At 52.4% G+C, this 22318-nt stretch overlaps 1 protein-coding gene across 2 annotated transcripts in view; it reads left to right on the top strand.

Moving 5' to 3' along the window:
• Positions 1-15: 15 nt before the first annotated feature.
• Positions 16-22318, top strand: part of LOC102383993 (L-gulonolactone oxidase-like) — a 39549-nt gene continuing 17246 nt past the window's right edge. For both annotated transcript variants that reach the window (XM_025193665.1, XM_025193666.1), the window contains exons 1-6: positions 16-121; positions 4278-4379; positions 4795-4920; positions 6285-6379; positions 10076-10166; positions 13474-13659. In XM_025193665.1, the coding sequence (XP_025049450.1) occupies positions 50-121; positions 4278-4379; positions 4795-4920; positions 6285-6379; positions 10076-10166; positions 13474-13659 (672 nt within the window). In that variant the 5' untranslated portion in view covers positions 16-49. The remainder of the gene's footprint in view (positions 122-4277; positions 4380-4794; positions 4921-6284; positions 6380-10075; positions 10167-13473; positions 13660-22318) is intronic.

Genomic DNA, 22318 nt, shown 5'->3' with positions numbered 1-22318 from the left:
TTTCTTGTCTCCTGGCCAGCACCATACCTGACCCCATCAAGCATGCCCCATGCACTCTCCTCCAGTGTGGCAGGGGGAAAGCCAGCTCCTCTCCAAAGGCAATGGCACCGAGCATTTGCAGGTAATTATGAAGCTAATGGTAGGGCATAGGCAGCCAGGCCCCTTCAGGCATTTGATATTTATTCATCCATCCATTATGCATTTATGAGGGGATCCAAATGGCAGGCTGCGCTCCCTGGGGAGGGCTGTGCCCAGGTTTAAGTGCCTCTTCTATGACCGGCACTGATTGCATTGGAGGAGAAACATAAGCAGCCCTGGCTTTTCCCATCCCTTGTCGCTGCACCGCAGCCTAGAGCGCTCTCTAAAGCCACCGCTTTGAAAGCAGCTGCCCCATGAGGTGCACTCAGGGCAGTTTTGGAGATGAACCCCAGTACAGCTGTGATGGTTGTGAGGAGCACCTTCAGCTTGAGGACAGGGCGCCGAAGAGGTGCCGGGATAACAGCCTGCAAATACGTGAAGGGCTGCCAGCAAGAAGAGGGAGACCCCTTTTCTCTCTTGCTGCAGAGAGCAGGATGTGGAGCAATGGTTGAAGTTGCAGCCAGTTAGGTTGGTGCTGGCTCCCAACCCCAAGTGCTAAGCCCAGCACTTCGCTGCGGTGGGTTCACAACCCCTGTCCAACCCTGCAGGAAGAAGCTGAACAGGAGCCAGCAGCATGCCCTTGGTGCCAAGAAGGCTAATGGCATCCTGGGCTGCATTGGGAGATAGAGGGCAATGGCTCTTCCCCTCTATTCTGCACTGATGAGGCCACATCTGGAGTCCTGTGTCCAGCTGTGGGCCCCCACTGCAGAAAGGATGTGGACACATTGGAGAAAGTCCAGCGGAGGACAATGGAAATAGTTGTGGGGCTGGGGACAGGACTGGTGAGGAGAGGCTGAGGGAACTGGGCTGATTGAGTCTGCAGAAGAGAAGCCCGAGGGGGATTGAATAGCAGCCTTCACCTCCCTGCAGGGGGGCTGCAAAGAGGATGGAGCTGGGCTGTTCTCAGTGGGGGCAGATGACAGAAGGAGCAATGGGCTCAAGTTGCAGCAAGGCAAGTTGAGGTTGGATATTAGGGAAAACTTTCTTGCTAGGAGGGTGGTGAAGCACTGAAACAGGCTCCCCAGAGAGGCGGTGCAGCCTCCATCCTTGGAAGTTTTGAGGACCTGGGTAGACAAAGCCCTGGCTGGGATGATGTAGTTGGGGCTGGTCCTGCTTGGAGCAGGGGGTTGGACTAGATGTGACCTCCTGAGCTCCCTTCAACCCTCCTTGTCTTGGACCGTATGACCTGTGTGGCAGGCTGAGGCTGCTGGCAGCTGGAGCACCCTCTCCACCCCTGGCCAGAGCCATGTTTTCCCTGTGTGCTCCTGGAGGAAGGTGGGGAGGCTGGGGCGGGGGGAGGTGGCAGGGGCAGGGGAAGCTGTTATTCATTAGCTCTTTGCTGGCCAGCATTCCTCAAGCAGGTTCTGCCGCCCGGCCCGGCCAGCGAGAGCCTGGGCTCAGTGCTCCCGGTCCTGCAGGACAGCTCTGCCCCCGCTCGCTTCTGCCCCAGAGCCCCCAGACTGCTCCAGGACCCCCTTAGCACCCTCCGCCCGGGGACCAGGAAGGAGCCCCCCTTGCTGCAGAGACCCGCTCCAAAGGGAAGCAGCAGGATGGTAAGGAAAGGCCAACCCTTGGAGCATCAGAGTCCAAGAGTGGAGGCAGGGCCCTGGCTCGGGCGGGCAATGCAGGACGGCACCCACGCGCAGAGTGCAGGGCTGATGGCTTGTGTTTTATCTTTCTTTTTATCTCCTTTTCTTTCCTATTTTTATTTTTATTTTTTTATTTTCCTTTCCTTTCTATTTTTATTTTTATTTTCCTTTCTTTTCTTTTCTTTTTACTTATATTTTATATTTTTACTTTTTATTTCATTTTATTTTTGCAGCAATACCATTGTTTCATGAAAAATGTCCTTTTTTCCACCAAAAATTACATTTTGAATTGACAAAAATGGAGGCAAAAATGAAAACCTTGTTCCTTTGTAATAGAAATTGAACCATTTTGGTGCTTTACTTTGGGACCTTGGGGGATTATGGTTTAAAAATGCAACAGTGTTCCCCCCCTCCAAATATTGATTGCCTTCTGTGTTTTTTGGCTTCTCTTCTTAATGTATTGTTGATGGGTGGTGTAGATGCGGGTATTGATGGGTGGTGTAGATGAGGTATTGCTGATAGGTGGTGTAGATGCAGGTATTAATGGGTGGTGTAGATGGGGGTATTGCAGATGGGTGGTGTAGATGGGGTATTGCTGATGGGTGGTGTAGATGCGGGTATTGATGGGTGGTGTAGATGGGGTATTGCAGATGGGTGGTGTAGATGGGGTATTGCTGATGGGTGGTGTAGATGCGGGTATTGATGGGTGGTGTAGATGGGGTATTGCAGATGGGTGGTGTAGATGGGGTATTGCTGATGGGTGGTGTAGATGCGGGTATTGATGGGTGGTGTAGATGGGGTATTGCAGATGGGTGGTGTAGATGGGGTATTGCTGATGGGTGGTGTAGATGCGGGTATTGATGGGTGGTGTAGATGGGGTATTGCAGATGGGTGGTGTAGATGGGGTATTGCTGATGGGTGGTGTAGATGGGGGTATTGATGGGTGGTGTAGATGGGGGCATTGCAGATGGGTGGTGTAGATGGGGGCATTGCAGATGGGTGGTGTAGATGGGGGCATTTTTGCCCACATTTGCCCACCAGGGCTATCTCAGAGACTGGCTGGAGGAGGTGGTAGGGTTGGGTAGCTGTGAGGGGCCAAGAAATCTGCATGAAGCCAGAGGGGTTATTGTTTAGTGATCTCTTGTTGGCGGAAGGTGGAGGTTTCCCCCCAGAAGCAGTGCTGGGGAGAGGCGGAAAGCAGGCAGCGTGTGGGCTCAGAGCAGGGAGCAGCGGTGACCCACCCCCCGCCCCATGCACACACTGCCCTCCCCTCACCTTGCAGAGAGCCCCAGGGAAAGTGTCCTTTTACAAAGCAAGTGCTTGAAATAGTTTTTTGATTGCAATGGCCTGTGAATTGCAAAGACAGCCATCAAGCCACCCGACGCATAGCAGAGGGGCCTGGTGGGTGCAGAGACCGGCAGGAGCAGGAGCTGCCAGCTTGGGGATAGATGGTCCTTGCCTCACATCAGCCCAGATGCTGCCGGCACAGCCGGAGCAGGGAGGGGGCCGCAGAGAGAGATGAGGGCAATGGGGGGTGTTAGGGTCTGCTGCGGTCCCCTGAGAGCTATCTAGACGTGCCTGTTGGTGGGGGGCTGCAGGGGGGAGTCTGCAGATGCTCTTCATTGAATGCATGCCCATGTTGTAACCCCCCGGGGAACAAACTACTGTGGCTGGTGCTGCCTCTGCACCAGAGGCCCCAGTTGCTGCTGCCCTGAAGGAAACAGGCTCCTAAGTCCCCAAGGCTGGAAGAGTGGAGGCAGCAGCCTTGTGCAGTGGGTAGTGCCTGGGGCTGGGAGACCAGGAGAAGGGGTTGTGCTCCTCTCCTGTATGTCACCATAGAGCTGAGGGAGAGCACCCACCCCTACGACTTGAAGCTTTGAAGCAGGCGTAGGTCTAGCAGAGCTGTGTGCATCCCCATGCCCAGGGGGCTGAGGGGTCAGAGAGTGGCGCCCGAGCCCCAGGGAGTCACGGCATCATTGCAGCCCATTTTGTGGCAGAGTTATTATCCTGCAAAGACACAGGAGGCAGGTTCATGGCCACCCATGGGATGTTTGCTGCCTTATCAGGATGCATCTCGCTGGAAGAGATGCAGTGGAGACCAAAGAGATCCTGCTCCTCCGCGGACCTGCAGAGACTGGCCACCTGTGCGCCACCCGGTCACCCCCTGGCCTGCGGTCGATCATTTGAAGTCGATCATTTATTATAGCCCAAATAGTCACAGTCACGGTCAACCTGACCCCATCTTGTGTCCTGCCTCAGTAGCAGCACCCCTTAGAGGGCACCGTCGACCACCCCAAACCGTGCCCCAATCTCCGGTAGGGAGAGGTGGCCCATCCTGAGCTAGGAGGCTTGACATCCTTCCCACAGCGCTTGCTACCATGAATCATGATACGTCTGGCCATGCTTACTACCCCCATGGGCATCCCATCCTTTGGGGGTTGATTTCTCAGTTCCAATGGCTTCCCATAGCGGCACGCGGTTTCACCACATGTGACCCGGACAAGGGTTTCCTTTAATCCACTTCAGCTTCATTTTTTAAATTCATCTCAGGTTCACGGCCATGGAGGCGTCCAGTTCCAGAACTGGGCCAAGACCTACGGCTCCTCCCCGGAGCTGTATTTCCAGCCGACGTCGGTGGAGGAAATCAAGGAGGTAAGAGGGGAGCGGAAATACGGCCAAACTCAGCTCAGCACTCGGGGGGAAGCGGATGGTGGGAAGTTTGGGGCCCGAGCGTTTTTGCCAAAACACGGGCCTGGAAGGCCCTTCTTGGGTCATCGTTGCCATCCCGTCAAATACCCCCCTTCACAAATGAAAGCTATCTAGCATGGCAGGGGCCCTAGCGAAAGGGGTGTACCTGAATCATATTAGCCCATTGGACTACTGGTTCCAGTCGGCTCTTTGGCTTGATGGTCTTTGCCCCATGTGCGCTACTCTTCAGCTTATTATGGAAGGGTCCTGGGTTCAAGTCTCACTGCAGACTGGTTTAGACCGACCCTCTTCCCACCCCCGGGGCCTGTCCTGCCTTTGCCAAGGGAACGGCGCTCATGGCCACGTGATGCTGTTGCAGATTTTGGAGCTGGCCCGGCAGCGGAACAAGCGGGTGAAGGTGGTGGGAGGTGGACACTCGCCCTCTGACATCGCATGCACGGACGGCTTCATGATCCAAATGGGGAAGATGAACAAGATCCTCAAGGTGGGTGCTGGCAGTGTGGGCTATACTACGGAAATATGGGCGGGCAGGCCTGGTGGCTGGAGAGCAGGGGCAAGCCCTGGGCAGCAGCTGGGGGTCAGGGCACCAGACCCAGAGCAAGTCCGTTGAATGTCCTGGGTGTGTCTACACGTGCATTTAAGTGTGCGTAAATTTAATGCGCATTAGCTTAATGCACATTAAGTGGGTTTAGGCAGGTGTCTACACGTGCAGGCATTAAAGCACATTAATGCTTTGTGTGGACTCACTTGGGAATAATTTAGTCCCAAGTCAGTCCACAGACAATGTTAATGTGTTTTAATGCGTCTACATGTGCGTTAATGCGCTTTAACTATTCGCGCCTAAATTTGATGCTTCAGTTTGCAGGTATCAGATTTAAGTGTGAATAGCCTAAATTCTCCATTTTTAATGTGCATTAAGGGCGTGTACATGTAGCTGCGCACCATGCGCATTAACATAGGCTAATGCACGTTAAAGCATCATGTGTAGATGCGCCTCCTGTCACCAACTGTTCCCCATGGATTAGGGAGCATGCGGGCAGGGGCCATTCTTGGCTAAACCCAAACTGCAACTCATGAGGCTAGAAATCTCCTGGGAAAAGCAGAGCAATCACACCCTGGCATAATTTCTAGCTGATCCAGGAGCTTCAGATAAGCTGGCTACGAGGCAGCTAAGCAGCCAAATTTCTGTGTGCTTATCCAAACCAAGCCTTATGACATTTCCCCACCTTGACTGTACATGAATTTGCCTTTAGCAAAGGAGCTTCTTTTTCAGCAGATGAGCAAGAACGTACATGACAGCAAAATAAAACATGTCAGGCATTCAGATTTCCACACCTTCCTGGCAAGGGGCCTTTTTTCTCTATCAGAAACTTGTCCTTTTTTTTTTTTCTTTCTTTCTTTTTAAACTTGTAATCCTCAACTAAGACACAGCCAAATCCAGGCCAACTAAGCAGGTAAAGGAAACAGACACCTTTTGATCAAAAAAAGGACTTCCTCACCTTGTCAAAGGATCTTCTTGTGTGTGTAGACATTAGAATCATAGAAAATGAGGGTGGGAAGGGACCTCAGGAGATCACATCTCATCCAACTCCTTGCTCAAAGCAGGACCAGCCCCAACTACATCATCCCAGCCAAGGCTTTGGTAACTCAGGAGGGAAGTGCCCGGCATCTCATCATAACCCAGCGCGCACAGTGCACCCAGCTGGTTTGGCCTGTGCGTTCCCTGTCCATATGGCTCCCGGGGCTGGATGCTCCATGTCCACCTCACCCATGTCCAGCAGCAAGTGGGCTTCTCTCTGGGGCTGTGCACACTGGCCCGTCAGCTGATCCCTGTTGGATCTCTTGCAGGTGGATAAAGAGAAGAGGCAAGTGACGGTGGAAGCAGGGATGCTCCTCTCTGATCTGAACGTCAAGCTGACCAAGTATGGCCTGGCGCTGGCCAAGTAAGTGAACCTTGCATGTGCTGGTATGCTAAAATGGTCTCGATCCTTTGACTCATTCATGAGCCCCAGCTGTAATGAGGGGCAGCTGTCCAAAAACTTCCTCCGGTCACGGCTCTCTGCCCGTGGAGCTGGTGTAGCAGTAACGTGCAGAGTCCACCATCAGATTATCCGGTGTAACTTCAGAAACTGCATTTTCTTGTATAAAATGCACCCTAGAATACAACACACTTTGTTTCTGAAAATGAGAAAAAAATGATATTTCCTTGTAGTAAGTAACCGAGTAGCAGCAGCGAGGGAGCTGCCCCTGCTCTGGTTCAGGTCCCTATGAATTCTGCGCAGATTTTACTCTCACATTTCCCCATAACCAGTAGAAACACTTCTTACCATATTTCTTGCATATAATATGCACTGCAAATTCCAGCAGCTGGGTTTTTGTCGGGGGGTGTGTATTGTATATGCAGAAATACAGCACTTAGCTGTTGCTGGTCTTGTTCCTGCAATGAATAGGAGAGCAGACTGTAGCAGACTGGCTGGCAGAAGTTTACACCAAGCTGCACACCTTAGGCTGTAGCACTTTGCAGGTGTGCAAGCCCAGCTGCAGGCTATAGGCACCGATTGCGGGCTGCCTAGGAGGACTGGGCCAGCTGAGAATGATAATTAGCTGGCCACAGGAGCTAATTCACAGAATTGAATCGCATGGGGAAGAGCTTGCTGATGGCTGTTTCTTCAACCGGGCCAAAGCAGAGTAAAGTTGAAAGGCTAGAAGCTGCAGCCAGGCAAACTCGGGCTGGAAGGGGGGCCCTTAGTGTTTAAGGGAGGAGTAGCCATCAAACTGACTTATACCCAGGCACAGTTGAGTCTCTGAAGCAGCACTAAGGATCTGCTCCAGCTCCAACACAGGGTCTGGGTTTGCTATGGAGCATATGGGTCCGGTTCTGAGTGCGAGGCGGTGCAGGGCACCAGGTGAGGTTGTTGCAGTGGTCCCTGCTAGCACCTGTGCTTCATACCACCTCTGCTTGTTGAAAGGCTTTGAGGAAGACCCCCTCTTTGAGGAGAGATCTGTAGGCATCCTGGGGAAGCCTCGGAAAAGCCTTTCTCAGGCGCGGCTTCACTTTCACTCACCGATGCTAGAGGAGAAAGTTAATTACAGGGGAACTGAATGAGATTGATTTCCTGGTCGATGCGAGGTGATGCTGAGCTAATTAAGGGTGCCCTGGGGATCTGCGTGGACACGCTGGCCGGGACTCGGATAAGCTGTCAAAAATACATGCCTCAGCTCTGCCGCCACAATAGATCACTGCAGAAATTAATGAGCCATTTTGCATGTGTTCAACTGTGCATTTGGGGCCAGTAGCGAGGGGTGTAACTTTGTACCTGGCTGCATTTCCCAGGCAATGTGAACTCACGGGGTTTGGAAGAGGACCATTTTCCTAATGATCATGGCTAATTGTTTGCCCTGATGGAGTGAGCAGAGTCCCTGGGTGCGATCGGGGTCCCAATATACAAGGCATAGGTGGTTCTCACCTGGGATCCCATGTGATCCTTTCAAGGGTGTCACAAGATGGCACTCCGTGTTGGGTGAGCACACATGACTCACAAGATAAAAAACCAGAGATTTCCAATAGAAATCCAGAGATAAAAACCTTTTGACCCATTGTGGTTATTTCTTCTCTTTTGAGAGGAATTGGACACGGCGTGCTGCTACTATTTGAAGACTGTTATCAAATCTCCCCTTGGTCTTCTCTTCTCCAGATTCAGGAATCCCAGTTCTTGGAGACTTTCCTCATAAATCATCTTATGACATCTCATTTCTTAATCTGAGAAGGGAGATGAGTACAGGGGAATAGTGAAACAGGACGTTTAATCCTGACAAGGGGAAATATTAATTGACTCCTAGAGAAGATGGGCTGGCAGGGAGCTGCAGAGGTCATGTCTAGTCTTGAGGTAGGATCAGCCCTGGACAAACCCGGTGCCCAACGTCTAAGCAAAGTGACACAGTCAGTCCTGCCACAGCACCAGGTATCACATCTGAGCCGGCCACAGGGAAAACAGGGGGACCGTGGCAGCCAACATCCTGCTGCTGCAAAGGTTGATAATATACTCTCACATTAAAATGCTGTCATGTAGTTGGGGCTGGTCCTGCTTGGAGCAGGGGCTGGACTAGATGCGACCTCCTGAGGTCCCTGCAACCCTCATTTTCTATGAGTCTATCAAAGACCCCAGCTCTGGATTTCTATTTGAAGTCTCTAGGTTAAGCTTGGGAACCCTATTTGTAAATATAACAGTGCTATGGCATCCTGCGGCATCCTTGAAAGGATCTAAAAGCACCTCAAGATGCCACGGCACCTCAAGAATCAGCACCGTGAAGGATGACCGTCCTCTTTGGGCAGCAAAGGGCCCCGTGGGCAATGCCGCTCCTCTGGTGCAGGCCCTGGGGAGCAGGCTGCAGTCGTGTCTGTCGCTCATCCCCGGCAATACAGGGGGCAAGATCCCGATGGAGGGTCTCTGCCTAACGAGAGTCCTGTTGCAAGCCAGACCTCAGGTCTCTGCTGCCTTGAAAGCCAGCTGCAAAAAGCTTCCCTTGTGTGCACATTTCCACTGCCTTGTAGTGCAAAATGCCGTGAGACATTCAGGGATCACAAGGCAGGTCCTCTCGGACCTAGCCAGCAAATCCTTGCGGCTCTCAGCAATGACACTGATTTGATTCCCAAGTGAGCAGCTGTACCAAGGGGCTTGGCACCACGCTCCCGTGGAAGGGCAGTGACTGAGTGGGTTTCCCCTGAGCTGCAGACGGAGTGGGCATGGTCCCTGCCCAAGCTGACGGCAAGACAAGCTGGATTTATCTCCGGCTGAGCGACTCTGGAACGGGCCCCAGACAGAGGTTAATCGGCCAGTAAAGCCGGGCTGACTCGCTCTGTGTTTGGGGCCAGGGGTTGCATTTATCTGGCTGGGTCTAGGGTTGTCGTTCAGGAAGAACCAGCTCCATTTAGCTCCAGGGTTGGTTTGCAATTGCTTTTCAGCTGCTGGAACAATGGAGAAGTAAATAGGACTTGGGTTTTCCCCTCAGGGCATGGGTTTGTGACGGAGAGCTGGTGGAAAGAGAGGGCTGGGCCAAAAGGGGAAGGGGTTAGGAGGACTTTGCACTCCTCCTCCAATGTCTAGTGTATATTCCTCCTTTACATCACCTCTGGATTTGGCCCAGAGCCGCAGGAGCAAAGCAGAAAGCAACAGCATCCCTTTTGGTTTTCTGCATCTCTGAGCATGAATGAACCACACCAGGCTGGGACTCAGGACCCCTGGGGTCTTTTGGTGCGGGAGCCTGAGTAAGTCACCCCATTGCTCCCTGCCTCAGTTTCCCCATCTGTAGGAATGGGTGCTAGGAGGAGTGCATGGTCATAATTCATGCTTCTTAGGCCCTATCAGGCTTACAGGGATCCCACATCCTCAGGGACTTGGGTAGCAGTGACAGCCCTGTAGTCTGGGAGGTGGGTGAATGAGCTGGCACTCTGCTTTTGGACATCCGCACCCAGGTTTTCATGCCAGTCCCAGGATGAAGCCTCCTGTTGGTTCCCCTTTTAATCTAATGTAAGAAATCTTCACCTCTAAACCACCAGCAGACATGTGGTCTGGGGGGGCCACATTAATGGGAATCCCAGCCCGCAGCTCCCTCTCACCATGTCTCCTTGTGCCCCGCAGCCTGGGAGCTGTCTCCGAAGTGGCGGCCGCCGGGGTGATCGGCACCGGGACGCACAACACAGGCATCAAACATGGGATCCTGCCTACCCAGGTGAGACGCAGCCACGACCAGGCCGTAGCAGCATGGGCAGCCTGTGCAGGCTTTGCCATCTCTGCTTCAAGCTAAGCTCAATGCAAAGCTCCCCCCTTGCTCTGAATGCTCTGGGTACTTTGCAGGGCTAAGCTTCCCCACCACCCTGCAAAGAGGAGAGCTTGCAAGCTAGCGAGAGCAGGGGTCAGCAAGCCATGGCGTGTGGGTCAGCTCTGGGCTGCAACGAGGTTGGATCCAACTTGCAAGGGTTCGGCCATCCCAGAGCAGCTCAAGGGATCGGTGGCAGGCAGCTGTACTGCATTGCCTATCCCCTTGGCAGCTCTGATGTTCTCTCCTGCCTGTGCTAACCCTTGCTCTGCCCCTTGCTTCTGCGGCTGGCGTCCAGCTGCAAAGGTAAGCATCAGGGTTTGGGGCTCTGGGGACAGAGACTTACAGCTCATAGGGTCAAAATCTCCACTTTGCAGCAGCAAAAGGCCTCTGACCCCTGAGCGAGGGGAATACAGAGCTGCAGCAGACACAGCTAGGCTGATTTCCCCCGACATCTTACTGGGAAAAGCTCACTGCCAGTGCATGCCACTTGTCAGGAGATGCCTGTTCCCCATGCTGGGAAGATGAGACCCTCGTGATCAGAGAAGTAGGTGCTCCTGGGACTCGAAGCTGCAGCCCCTCCCCAGTCCTGCACATGCTTCCCGTGGCTGAGCATGTGGACATCTAGCCCTTCCTCTCTTTCCATGGGAGTCCATCCTCGGGGGAGAGAGGAATCACTGAGAGAGATGGGATGTTGTTATCTGGGATCTACAGGGGGTAGAGACAGGCACGAGCAGGTTAAGTGATGTGCTCTGGTCCTTGAAGAGCATCAGTGGCAGAGGGAGGAGTGACTCCTTGTCTTCGGCACTATGTTCTGCATTCAGACCTTTCCAAAAGGCTGTGTCTGTGGTTAGCATCTTGTCTCTCTTGCCCAGCATCTCTTGAGCTAATAGCCCATGTAGTTTGAAGAGGATTCTCCCCTTTATGTGGCTGCTCCTTGGCCCCGTGTGACAGCAAGCACTTCTCGGACCCCCACTTTGGGGCTCTGAAAACCAGCTGACACCCACATCCCTGGCCTCTCGCTGCGGACTCGGGGCTTTCTCCTGACCTCAGGGGCTGCCCGAGACCACCAGGCTGGCCGCAGAGGCTGCTGCCTTCCCCTGCAGCCTGGCGAGACCTGTCTCGGGCAATCCATCTCCCAGCACGCCTCCCCCTCCTCTCTGGCTGAAATGAGCCGTGACGATTCGACCCATTAAATGTGCGAGGCACCTCGTCAGCCTTCCCGTCTCCTCGGGGCACCAAGGCACGGAGAAGTGCATCCATCTCACTGGGCCGTGCAGCCTAGCAGGGCTCAGCTGCTGCCGGGGGCTGGCCTCCGCTGAAAAGGGATTGAGTGTAAGCAGCCGTGTGCTATTAGCTGGGTAACGAAGTCCAGAGCCCACTCATTCATTTCCAGCCAGGTAGCAGCTGCAGGGATGAATGGAGTCTGGAAGCATGGAAGTGGTTTCTTTGTCTTGGCTGCGTGGTTCATCTATCTCCCCATCGCCCCCACTCCAGGCTAAAAGCATCTTGGGTCTCTAGGGAGTTACCGGTGGTGTCAGGGTGGACTCCATCGATGTCGTTATCTGACTTCATTAGGGGTTAGGTGTTACAGGTCACATCCATTTGGATAGTCTATCTGGAGACTGTCTGTGATGTGGCCCCACATCCTGCTTCTCACTAGTTAATGTGACCAGATAAGGACATCTCTTTGCCAGGTCACTCTATTTCTTGCGATGGGACGCTGTTGCCGTGTCTTCATGTGCTCATTTAATGCGCATTAGCCTGATTTAAGGCACATTAAGGCCACAGGATGTGGAAGATACACCAGAGACATGAAATCCTAGAGATGCAGGGCTGGCAGGGAGCCGCAGAGGTCACATCTAGTCCAACCCCTGCCTGAGGCAGGGTCAGCCCTGTCCAAACCAGGCCAGACAAAGCCATTGTCCAACCTCTGAGCAACACGACAGTTACCCCTGACAGCACCAGGCATCGCGCCCAGCCCTGCCAGGGGGAAAGCCAGGGGACTGCAGCAACTAATGTCCTGCTTCTATAATGGTGATTTAAGGCTCTCTGAGCCTAAATTTGATATCTGCATAAAGCAGGTATCAAATTTATGTGCAAATAGCTAAATCGCATTAGCAAACATGTAGACACATTAATGCGCATGAACGTGGTATGTGTCCATTGACTTTGGACTAACGTTAGTCCCCAGTCAGTCCGTACACCTGCGTTAATGTACACCGGTGCATGCACATGTAGACATGAACCTAAATCGCCTTAATGTGCAATAAACTAATACGCATTAAGTTTAGGCACTCATAAAAGCACTTGTAGACACATGCCCTGTTCTGATCTCCTTAATTCACCCTCTATCTGTTGGTTTTGGAGGCACCTCTCAAACTAATGAGCTACTTTCCCAGTACTTCTGTGCACGCCATATAGAAATGCCTCACTTCGTATTCATCGGGGCCTGCTTTGGTTCAGGCCATTAGCAGGGCCTCTGTGTGACTTGTTTATGCCCTGAGCTGTGGTTGTATTAATTTAAACTCTAGCAAAATCTATAGGCGCAGCTTAGGGAATGGATGGGTCCTGCATGGCCACAGACAGACCCTGGGAAGCTCTCAGGCTTGGGAGCTCCTGGATGGATTAAAACATGGTGTCACCAAGCACCATGATGACCTGGTCCATGGTCATGAATTGCTATACTACATTACCTTGGCTGTCTCCTAATCTTTCCTACACTCTGGGCGCGTCTATGCATTCATTAATGCACTTCACATTAAGTTTATACTTGCATAACGAAGTACTAAATCAATGTGCAGTAACTGGGGCTACTGTGCATGGGTTTTTACAGACACGAACTGCTCAGTAGCCTAATACTACTGTGCAGTAGCATATTAGCATGGGTTTTGCCCTGCCTGCTGCTACACAGTGTTATTAGGCTACTGCACAGTTAGTGTCTTTAAGAGGTGAGGGGTGTGCAGGACCCCCCAACCTGCTAGTCCCAAGGAGCTTCCGAGCTAGGCCAGGAGCAGGCAGATGGGGGAGCACAGGGAATGAGGAGCTGAGCCCCGTGGCCTGGAGCCTAAGTGCATTGGCTGCCTGGCCATGGCTAAGGCTTCTTGGAGGCATGGTGGATCCATGCATTGGCTTGCGTTATCCAGCCCTGTCCGGCTCTGTTGGCCCTTCCTCCCGGGGTGCTCTTTGCCGTGACTCTGTGCCATCTTCCCTCCGGCAGGTGGTGGCGCTGACCCTGCTGACGGCGGCGGGGGAGGGCCTGGAGTGCTCCGAGGGCTCCCACGCGGACATCTTCCAAGCGGCCCGGGTGCATCTTGGGTGCTTGGGCGTCGTGCTTACCATCACCTTCCAGTGCGTGCCGGAGTTTTACCTGCAGGAGACCACCTTCCCCTCCACCCTCAAGGAGGTACCTTCGGGTCGGGACTAGAGGAAAAGCAGAGGTGGTTCTTTCTAGCTGCCTTGGAGGGCGTTGGAGTGAAGTTCCTGGTTGTGCACAATGCTTTAGGCCAGGGATGTCCAATGGGCTGCATATAGGGCACAAGGGATTATCTTGTGGTCCCTGGGCTCCTGCCCAGCCACCACATGGCTCTAGCTGCACTAGCAACCAGCAGCTCCGGGTCCTACCTCCCTCCGGCTTTCACTGCCTGCTGCAATGGGCAGTACAGCACAACGTGGCCTGAGACACGGAGATGCAGGTCCAGGTGCATGGTTTAGCAGGTGGGGGGGCTCTTGCATGGTGCAATGGGGGGCTGTCCGCAAGGGCTGAGGCCCGGGTGTTAACACATTTCACCCTGGGTGGATGGGTAAAAAAATGCCAATGGACCCTTGGGATGTTCCAACCCGTGTGAGAAGTTTATAGCTGAATCGACAAAGCAAGATTAGCAGCAAAGCATAAAGCATAATCTTACGGGATGGGTCTTGATTACTGCGAAGCGAAGCTGGTCAGGCTCCCAGTCTCCGTCAGCAGGGGGTTCTCCCAATGGTCGGCATGTAGGAGGGTCTCCAAATTCCCTCCAGCCAGTGTCCGGTATTTACAGGTGGCTGGTAAGCATCATTTCCATATTCTAATACCTCATCCCCGATGGTTTTATTTAAATGTCTCTGTTTCACTGAACTTTTCAAAACTGGATGAAACCAGATTGCTTGTGGACCCAAAAGTACTAAGAAGTTAAGATTGATATCCTTGAGGAAGCAAAAAGAAGCAAGGGGGAGGGTTGTTTTTTTTAAATTATCTCTCCCTTCCCTTTGTGGAATATTGCTTCACGTTGTTATTTTTACTACTTTTTTTCCCCCCTCACCTTTGTTCGTGGCCTGACAAGGCTGCTTGGTTTTCCCAAATTACTTTATCCTTGTGCTCGTTTGCTGGTGTCTCAAGAGACGTACAAATGGCTTCCCTTTGCCATGTTAGCTAAGCCAGCTGTTGCATCTGCAAGGGTTCGTGCTATGGTCACTCAGGCAAAGGCGTCTGGGATCTTTTCTGCTTAGCCACATTTTGCAGCTAGTCACGCTTAGGCGTGTCTACATGTGCATTAATGTGCTTTAGTTAATGCACATTCAATCTAGTACCTCCAGGCATTTATATACTGACATTTGTCTGCTCTGACGTGCCAGAGAGCTGCATGTGAGCTGATGCGCCCGGCGCTGCATTGCATATATTTGTATAAACAGCGAAATGTATGTCAGTGCCGAGAAAATGGCGGCAGTGCGCATTTGAACTAAGACACTTTCTATGTGTTTTAGTTCAAAAGCGTGCCTCTGCCATTGTCTCAGAGGTGATGCACATTTCACTGTTTATACAAATGCTGTGCATTAGCCTGTCTCCGCTCATTAACTAAAGAGCACAGTTTTTTATTTTAGTGACACTGTAACGCGCATTACAATAGGCTAATGCACATTAAAGTGCACGTGTAGATGCACCCTCAGGCACAGGCTTTGAGGCCTTTTGCTGCTTGGCTGCATGTTGCAGCTTGTCATTGCTATTCAGTCCAAGCTTAGGCCCAGAGGCATGGGGTGCTGTATTGGGTGGGGGGCTCCATGGCTTGGCCTGTTGTGGCCCGTGGCTGCATGGCCCCCACTGGTGCAGCCCCCACCTCTTAGAAATTGCACTGCCACGCTCTAGCCATGTTGAACCGTGTCCCCCTCTCACACTTGAGCTTCCCTCTGTCGTGACCATACACTAGGTGTTTTGTGCACTAGGAAGGGGAACAAGATCCATGCACTGAAATCACTCATTGGGTGGGTCCGGCTTCCACTTGTCACTGAAAAGCCCTGACCGCGGAGCTCTTTGGTCACAGAGACATCCAGCCCCATTCATGCCAGGGATGCACATAGAGATGGGGGTTTCCCAGTGGCCTTGCTCATGCTGTCTTGCTTGTATTGCACTGGGGTCCAATCCAGGGTCAGAGCCCCGTTACGCCGCACACTGTAGGGATCTGGAGCGATGCCTGATTGGGGCCTCTGTAGACTTACTCTACAGATCAGATGGGAACAGCTTTCACACCAGGTCTGAGTGACCATAGTGTGTGGAGAGAGGATAGAAGAGATGGTTTTTTCACTCTCAAGGGGATTTTTCTGTGTGGCTCCACATCACCGACACCTGGGCTGTAGTCATAACCCATTGCACTCGCACATAGCATGTGACTTGCAAAGGGCTTTACAATCCTTAATTGAATTAGGCTCCACAACACCCCTTGGAAGTAGATCAGTATTCTTCTCTCTGCCTCAGCAACCCAGTATGTAAACGAGAGCAATTAAATGGCCTGTCTGATTCAGTTTCATAGCTGATAGCATGGCTGAGACAGAAATAAAACCCAGGCGTCCGGCCGCTGCCCCCTGCTCTAACGACTCGTCCGCACTCCCAGGCTTCTAGGTTTTGCTGGTGCCACATGGGGCCAGGAAGGGATTTTTTCTCCCGTCCTACTGCTGCAAGTGTCAGAGGGTTTATATGCCACCTTCCTCAGAGGCACTGGGTGCTGCAGCCCGGGATGGGGATGGGGACGGGGCTGTGCCAATGCTCCTGCTGGCACCAACCCCAGAGGGTCCTGGCTGGAGGGTCTTGCCTCTCTGCTCAGGGTCAAACCGATGCTGCATTTGGGATCAGGAAAGAGATCCCCGCTCTGGTCAGACTGGTATGGACTGGGGTTCGGGGGGTTGCTTTTCTCTGTAGTCGGGGCACGGCCTCTGCCTGGGGTCTCTTAAGGGTATGTTAACAGCCTTTTCTAGAGGCAGGATGCTCACTGCCGTGTTCCCCCTGGTTTCCCTGGGGCAGGATCGGGGATGATGCCTGGTGCTATGTCAGGGGCAACTGTGTTGTTTTGCTAAGAGACTGGGGCAATGGTTTGTCTGGGCTGGTTTGGACAGGGCTGACCCTGCCTCAGGCAGGGGTTGGACTAGACATGACCTCTGGAGCTCCCCACCGCTCTGCTATGACTATTCGTGCTCTTTGCCAACCCTTGCCGTGGTGGGACACTGAAGCCCTCATCCCCTTGCTTTACCTGTGGCAGGTCCAGGGGCTCTTGAAGCCTTTGAGCAATGCACTTTGTAGCTGTGCAGGGTCGACTGAGCAGTTTTAGGCGAGGGAGGTGAACGTTTGGTCTCAAAAGCAACGGGTCCGAGTCACAGAAGCATAGATAATTAGGGTGGGAAAGGACCTCAATAAGCCATCTAGTCCAACCAGGACCAGCTTCAGCTAGATAATAAGTTTTATGACTTCTGAAAGTATACGGAGCCTCGAAACCACAGTGCTCAGAAGGAAGGAGCGGGGAAGTCCTGTGTTTGGAGAAAAGCAGCATGTTTATATGGTTGGAGTCTATTGGAAAGGCTGGGTCAATATGCACCCTTATAGACTAATGAAATAAGAGGGTATTGGATTATATTGGATAGCTGTTGTCCTGAGTGCTGGCTCTCAGAGGGTGGCCTGTGGCCCTTCGGTGGGCCTGAGAGATGCTGCAGGTGGGCTGTAAAGGTGCATATGAAGGGGAGGTCCAAGGGATTATCCAGCCCCCTCCCCGTATTCCCTGTGCACCTAGCAGCCTTATGCAGAGATGCCCCTCTGCTCCTTGCAGGCTCCCCGCAAACTAGGTAGCAGTTGAGCTGCCTGCAAGGACATGCTTGGAAGTTTCCAAGAGCAGGTTGGACTGACTTGGCTGGGAGGATCTTACCTTGAGCAGGGGGCTGGACTAGATGTGACCTTGTGAGGTCCTTCTCAGCCAGACTTGCCCATGATCTTTAGAGAAGAGGGACCGCGATAAAGGGACAGTATGGCTCTGCATGCAAGGAGGTGGCCTGCACACAACTAGCTTCATCATCTCTGCATGAAGCTGCTCTGTTCTGGCGTGGGAGTGACACCGTGCTCCTCTGTTTCTGTGGGCAGGTCACTTTGCTGTAGCCAAGGTGGGCCGGGGACCCTCAAGGCTGACGTCTCAAAGGTCTGGAGCACTGCAGGGACAAAGCAAGCAACATCATAGACTCAGATAGACCCTGAGGGTCATCTGGTCCAACTCCCGGCTGCTCCTGTCCCTGGCTTCGCTGGCCTTGTGAGAGCCAGTGATGCCTGGTAAATCTCCCATGACTATTGCCTGGCCCTGGGCCTGGGAGATGAAAGACCATGTACAAGCTTGCTCCTGGCAGCAGCTGCTAAGGAGGAGGGGTACACACCATTCACATCCGCATTTGCTCTGCTGCCAGTCTAGGGCTGTAGCTAAAGGAAATTCAACCGGTAGAAACAACCTTCGCAGGGATGAAGCTGATCAAAAGCTCAATCAAGGGGCTGCGGGGATGGCTATCTGCAGGGATCGGGTGGTAGCAGTCTTGGATGCTGTTCGGCAGCATGGGGGTGTTCCCGACCAGCTGTCGCTCTTGGGGGTCTGGCTGCTTGGGTCAGGATGCTCTCGGAGGCCATTTCCTGAAGCCTGGGCATGATAAAGAAAGAATGATTTGAATTTGTGTTCGGTGGATGAATCTCAGGGAAGGTTATTGCCCCTTAGGACAGTGCACTAGTGGGTCTGGAGAGCAGTCCACCTGGTTCAGCCAAACCGCCCAGACAAAGGCAAGTGATGCATTACATGCACAGATGCCCCCAAAGTCACTCCAAGAGGGAGAGTCTTGCAACCCCCGTGCTTATAGCCGAGATGCCCCCACTCCACACCAACTCTTCTCTTTCTCAAGATGTCCCTTTTTCGTCTCTTGAGCAAATCCAGGTCCCTGCAACTCATCCCTTGCCATCTGCAGCTCCCCCCTGCCAAGTTCAGGCCTCTCAAGCTCACTGCCTGCGGAGTTCAGGCTTTTCCAGCTCCCCCCCTGCTGAGCCTGGGTATCTCCAGCTCAACTCGTTATCGCTCTTTGATGAGCATGGTCTGATTTTTTATTTATTTATTTATTTATTTAATTTTTTAAGACTCCTCAATTTGTTTCAGCTCCTGTTTCTTCATTTAAATCAGCATTTTGGCTCCCTGCGCTCTTTTATCAGGTCAGTGAAGCCTCCCAAGACTCCCGCGCGGGGCCTTAGCTTAAACATAACGATAGTGTCACGTAACCGAAATGCCTGCACCTGATAAGAGCAAGAAGGGAGCTGGGCCCCAGAGCCAGGGCTGTTTTGGGCACCCATGCAAGCTAGTCTCTCTCCCAGGAGGTTCTGGCTCCTGTTTTGCAGCCTCCTGAGACAGCCTTGATTTTCGGGATGCCAGATGGAGCTGCCACGAAGCGTCGCGGAGCTGCTGTCCCTCGCCCGAGTCCCTGCTCTCCGCAGGCTGGGTCTGGGCTGAGAGACGGGCCCGGGGGGCTCTGCAGAGCGGTGCTCTGTGAACTGGGGATGAACCGCGTTCCCGGGAGGAGAGCAGGTCTGACAAGCGCTGAGCAGGGAGGCGCGTGCTGAGCTAGCCGGCGTCAGAGCCGGGAGCCAAGATGCACGGAGATGCTGGGGTGCGTCTGACCCCCTGCGGCCTCTCTCGTATTCCCGTCTCCCTTATGACCACGGGCTGAGGCTCATCGGCCCCTTCAGTCATTGTCTCTAGTGGGTTATGGAATAGAGAAAATCCCACACAATTTACTGATTCGTTTTGATGCGCTGGCTGGGGGAGTAGTTAGCTGATTGCACGATTTCACAATGATTACACACTTAATTTATACAACACAATTTTATTTTAAAACTCTTTGCTACGTATATAACACTGCTTAGCTTTAAGAAACACCACAAACATTAAAAACACAATAATTACATATATCAGAAACAATGCTCCGAATGCACTTCCTTCCCAAACAATGCTATAAGAATTAGTGTTACAAAAACAACTACAATTACAACTAAAAGTTAAATTTGAATCAATACTGTTATTTTTCATAATATACTTACAATCCTAGAATTCCGAGAAGCCAAATACCAAAATATGGTTTCATTCCTCAGTAGTACGATTTAATGGGTTGGCCTCAGTAGTACGGTTCATCCGGGCTACACTTGCGATTCTTCCTTCGTTGTTCTGCAAGCGAAGTCACCTCCAAATTGGGACAGTAGGTTACAGTTTTTATTGAGCGAGCTGCCTTCAGTGGGCTCCTCCTACTCAACTTGTCATAACTCCCAAATTTGGGCTCGGATCTTACTCAACAGATTCTTTTGCCTTTGTTGAGCATTTTAAATTACTCTTGGGGAGACTTCCATATCACTGTAAATACCCTTTTCTTACCAATTTGGTTAAAAGGCCCTAGGCTTTGATGTCTCGGAATTCAGGATATTTGCTTTCTTTGTAAAAGACTTCTAAAGATAACATTTAAATTAAGCGAAGTCAGGACATTTTACACGTAGTCCCAAAAACAATGACTTAGATAAGGAGATAAATCCTATCTTCTTCCTGAAACTGGCTAATGGGCAACCTTTACAAACATTCAGACTATTTCATTCAATATGACAGTCATGATCCGTGCATCTTTCCCCCCGGTCCCACCAAGTCTTGGGCAAGTCAGGCCCTTTCGGAGAAAATCCAGGTACGCAGCACAGTGGATTTGCTTTAAAAAACTTCCCACTTTGCTGTATGGCAGTGATGTCCTACCCTTTACACCCCGCAGGCCAGATGGGAGGTGCCAGCTCTGTCCGCAGGCTTGATCCAGGACACAGAGCTGATGTAGCAGGGGTCCAGACTAGATGTGACCCTCTGAGGTCCCATCCAACCCTCATTTTCCATGATTTCTATGATTTGACTGTCCAGACCAGCCTACCTTCCTCTCCCTTTTCTCCAGCCGGTTTTTCCCAACGCCAGTTCCCTCCTCTATTACCTTCCACCAGTGAGCAGCCACTGACCCAGAAAGTCTTCAGGATGGGCCTGTAACCAGGCCCCCCGGTTCTGTATTTAGAGGGATTTCCCTAAGACGAGTGCATTGGGACATGGCAACTCATAGAGCATCATTTGGCCCTACAGCTCAGTGCAAAGCCAGAGGCAATGGAGGAAAGATGGAGTCCTTCCCTTATTGCCTTGTGTGTGAAGTCAGTTCCTGGTCCCTCACGGGGTCCTCAAGGCTGGGGCACTGGGGCTTGGTGGCCCTGGAGGTCTGTCCAAGGGCAGAAGATGGAGGAATGAGTCAGTCCTGAGCCCCTGAAAGACCAGGAGGCCACTGGTGTCATTGGGTCATCATCACAGTGCAATGGGGGAAGCTGCATACAGGGAGGGAGTGTCCAGGCCAGAGGGAAGGGAGATGTCATCATCACAGTGCAATGGGGGAAGCTGCACACAGGGAGGGAGCGTCCAGGCCAGAGGGAAGGGAGATGTTCCCTTGAGGCTCTGAATTCATCCAAGCAAGCCCAGAAAAGGATGCCCACATCTCCATGGTTTGCCTGGCTTCGGTCCCAGCTTCCAGGCACCTCCTGGCCCCAAGAAAGCACATGGTTTTGCTCACGCCAGGCTGGAGCCTACACAAGTGCGTAGGAGCTTGGTTGGAGAGGTGGCTCAGGCGCTTTGTTGGCCTGGAAGAGGCTCTGAGTCCCAGCCCCACTGTGGCATAGCGACCCTATTCCTTGAGGTTCAGGTTGGGGGCATCCTGCATCTGCCCTGCTGCCTGCGTTGCTGACGGCAGCAATCTCAAGTGTGCGTCCTGCTGTTGCAAGGGAATGCACAGCTCATTAGCTGTGCTGTCTGTAACGAGCATCAGGGATGGCTTGAAGTGACGCATGCAACCGGCTTGCTATTGCGTGCTGTCACTGGGCTGATGCAGTGGAGACAGGAGAGCACCCCAGCCTCTCTCTGACCTCGTGCAAATTGCCAAATCTGAGCTTCTCTCTAATCTGCTTTTAAAAACTTCCAGAGATGAAAACACAGAATCGTAGAAAATTCAGGGTGGGAAGGACCTCAGGAGGTGACATCTAGTCCAACCCCTGCTCCAAGCAGGACCAGCCCCAACTACATCATCCCAGCCAAGGCTTTGTCTACCCGGGTCTTTAAAACTTCCAAGGGTGGAGACCCCACAACCGCTCTGGGGAGCCCGTCCCACTGCTTCACCACCCTCCTAATGAGAAAGTCTTCTTTTCTAGACCCAATAACCCTGGTTCTTCCAAGCTTTCCTTGAACATCCTGTTTCCTAAACCTCTCCTTTGTCTTGTTCTCTGTTGGACTCTTTGCAATCGGTCCACAGCTTTCTGGAAGCACCGTGCCCAGAGGCAGGTGGGGAGTCTTAAAGACCTCCAGTGACTCACCTCATCCAAAGGCATTGGGGTTGCCCCAAAAGCTAATTGCCCCCGCTGCTAAAAAAAGGTCCACCTTATTCTAGCCTGCAGTGGAATTAATTATGTCTGCTTTCCATTCATCCCCGACTCCATCCTGTGACTTCAGCCTGGTAGTAATCCGAGCCACATGAATCCAGTTTGAATTCTAGCTTGATTTCCATGCCTCTGGCATGGGCACCTGGGTTCATCCATCGCACCGGCAAGAACAGGAGGAGAAAGAGATGGCAATGATGAGGGATGGAGGGGGAGGAAGCCCTTCAAAACAAAGCCAATTCAGAACTGGGAGTTTGCCAGGAGCTGCCATTACACATGGCCCTGTCCCTGGCTCTTCCATCAGCCAGCCAAGCGAGCTAATGATGCA

Source organism: Alligator sinensis, unplaced genomic scaffold, assembly GCF_000455745.1.
Source record: "Alligator sinensis unplaced genomic scaffold, ASM45574v1 scaffold1603_1, whole genome shotgun sequence".
In the NCBI taxonomy this organism is placed as follows: Eukaryota; Metazoa; Chordata; order Crocodylia; family Alligatoridae; genus Alligator; species Alligator sinensis.
Note: the sequence above shows the minus strand (reverse complement) of the source record. Positions and strands in the feature narration are given on the sequence as shown.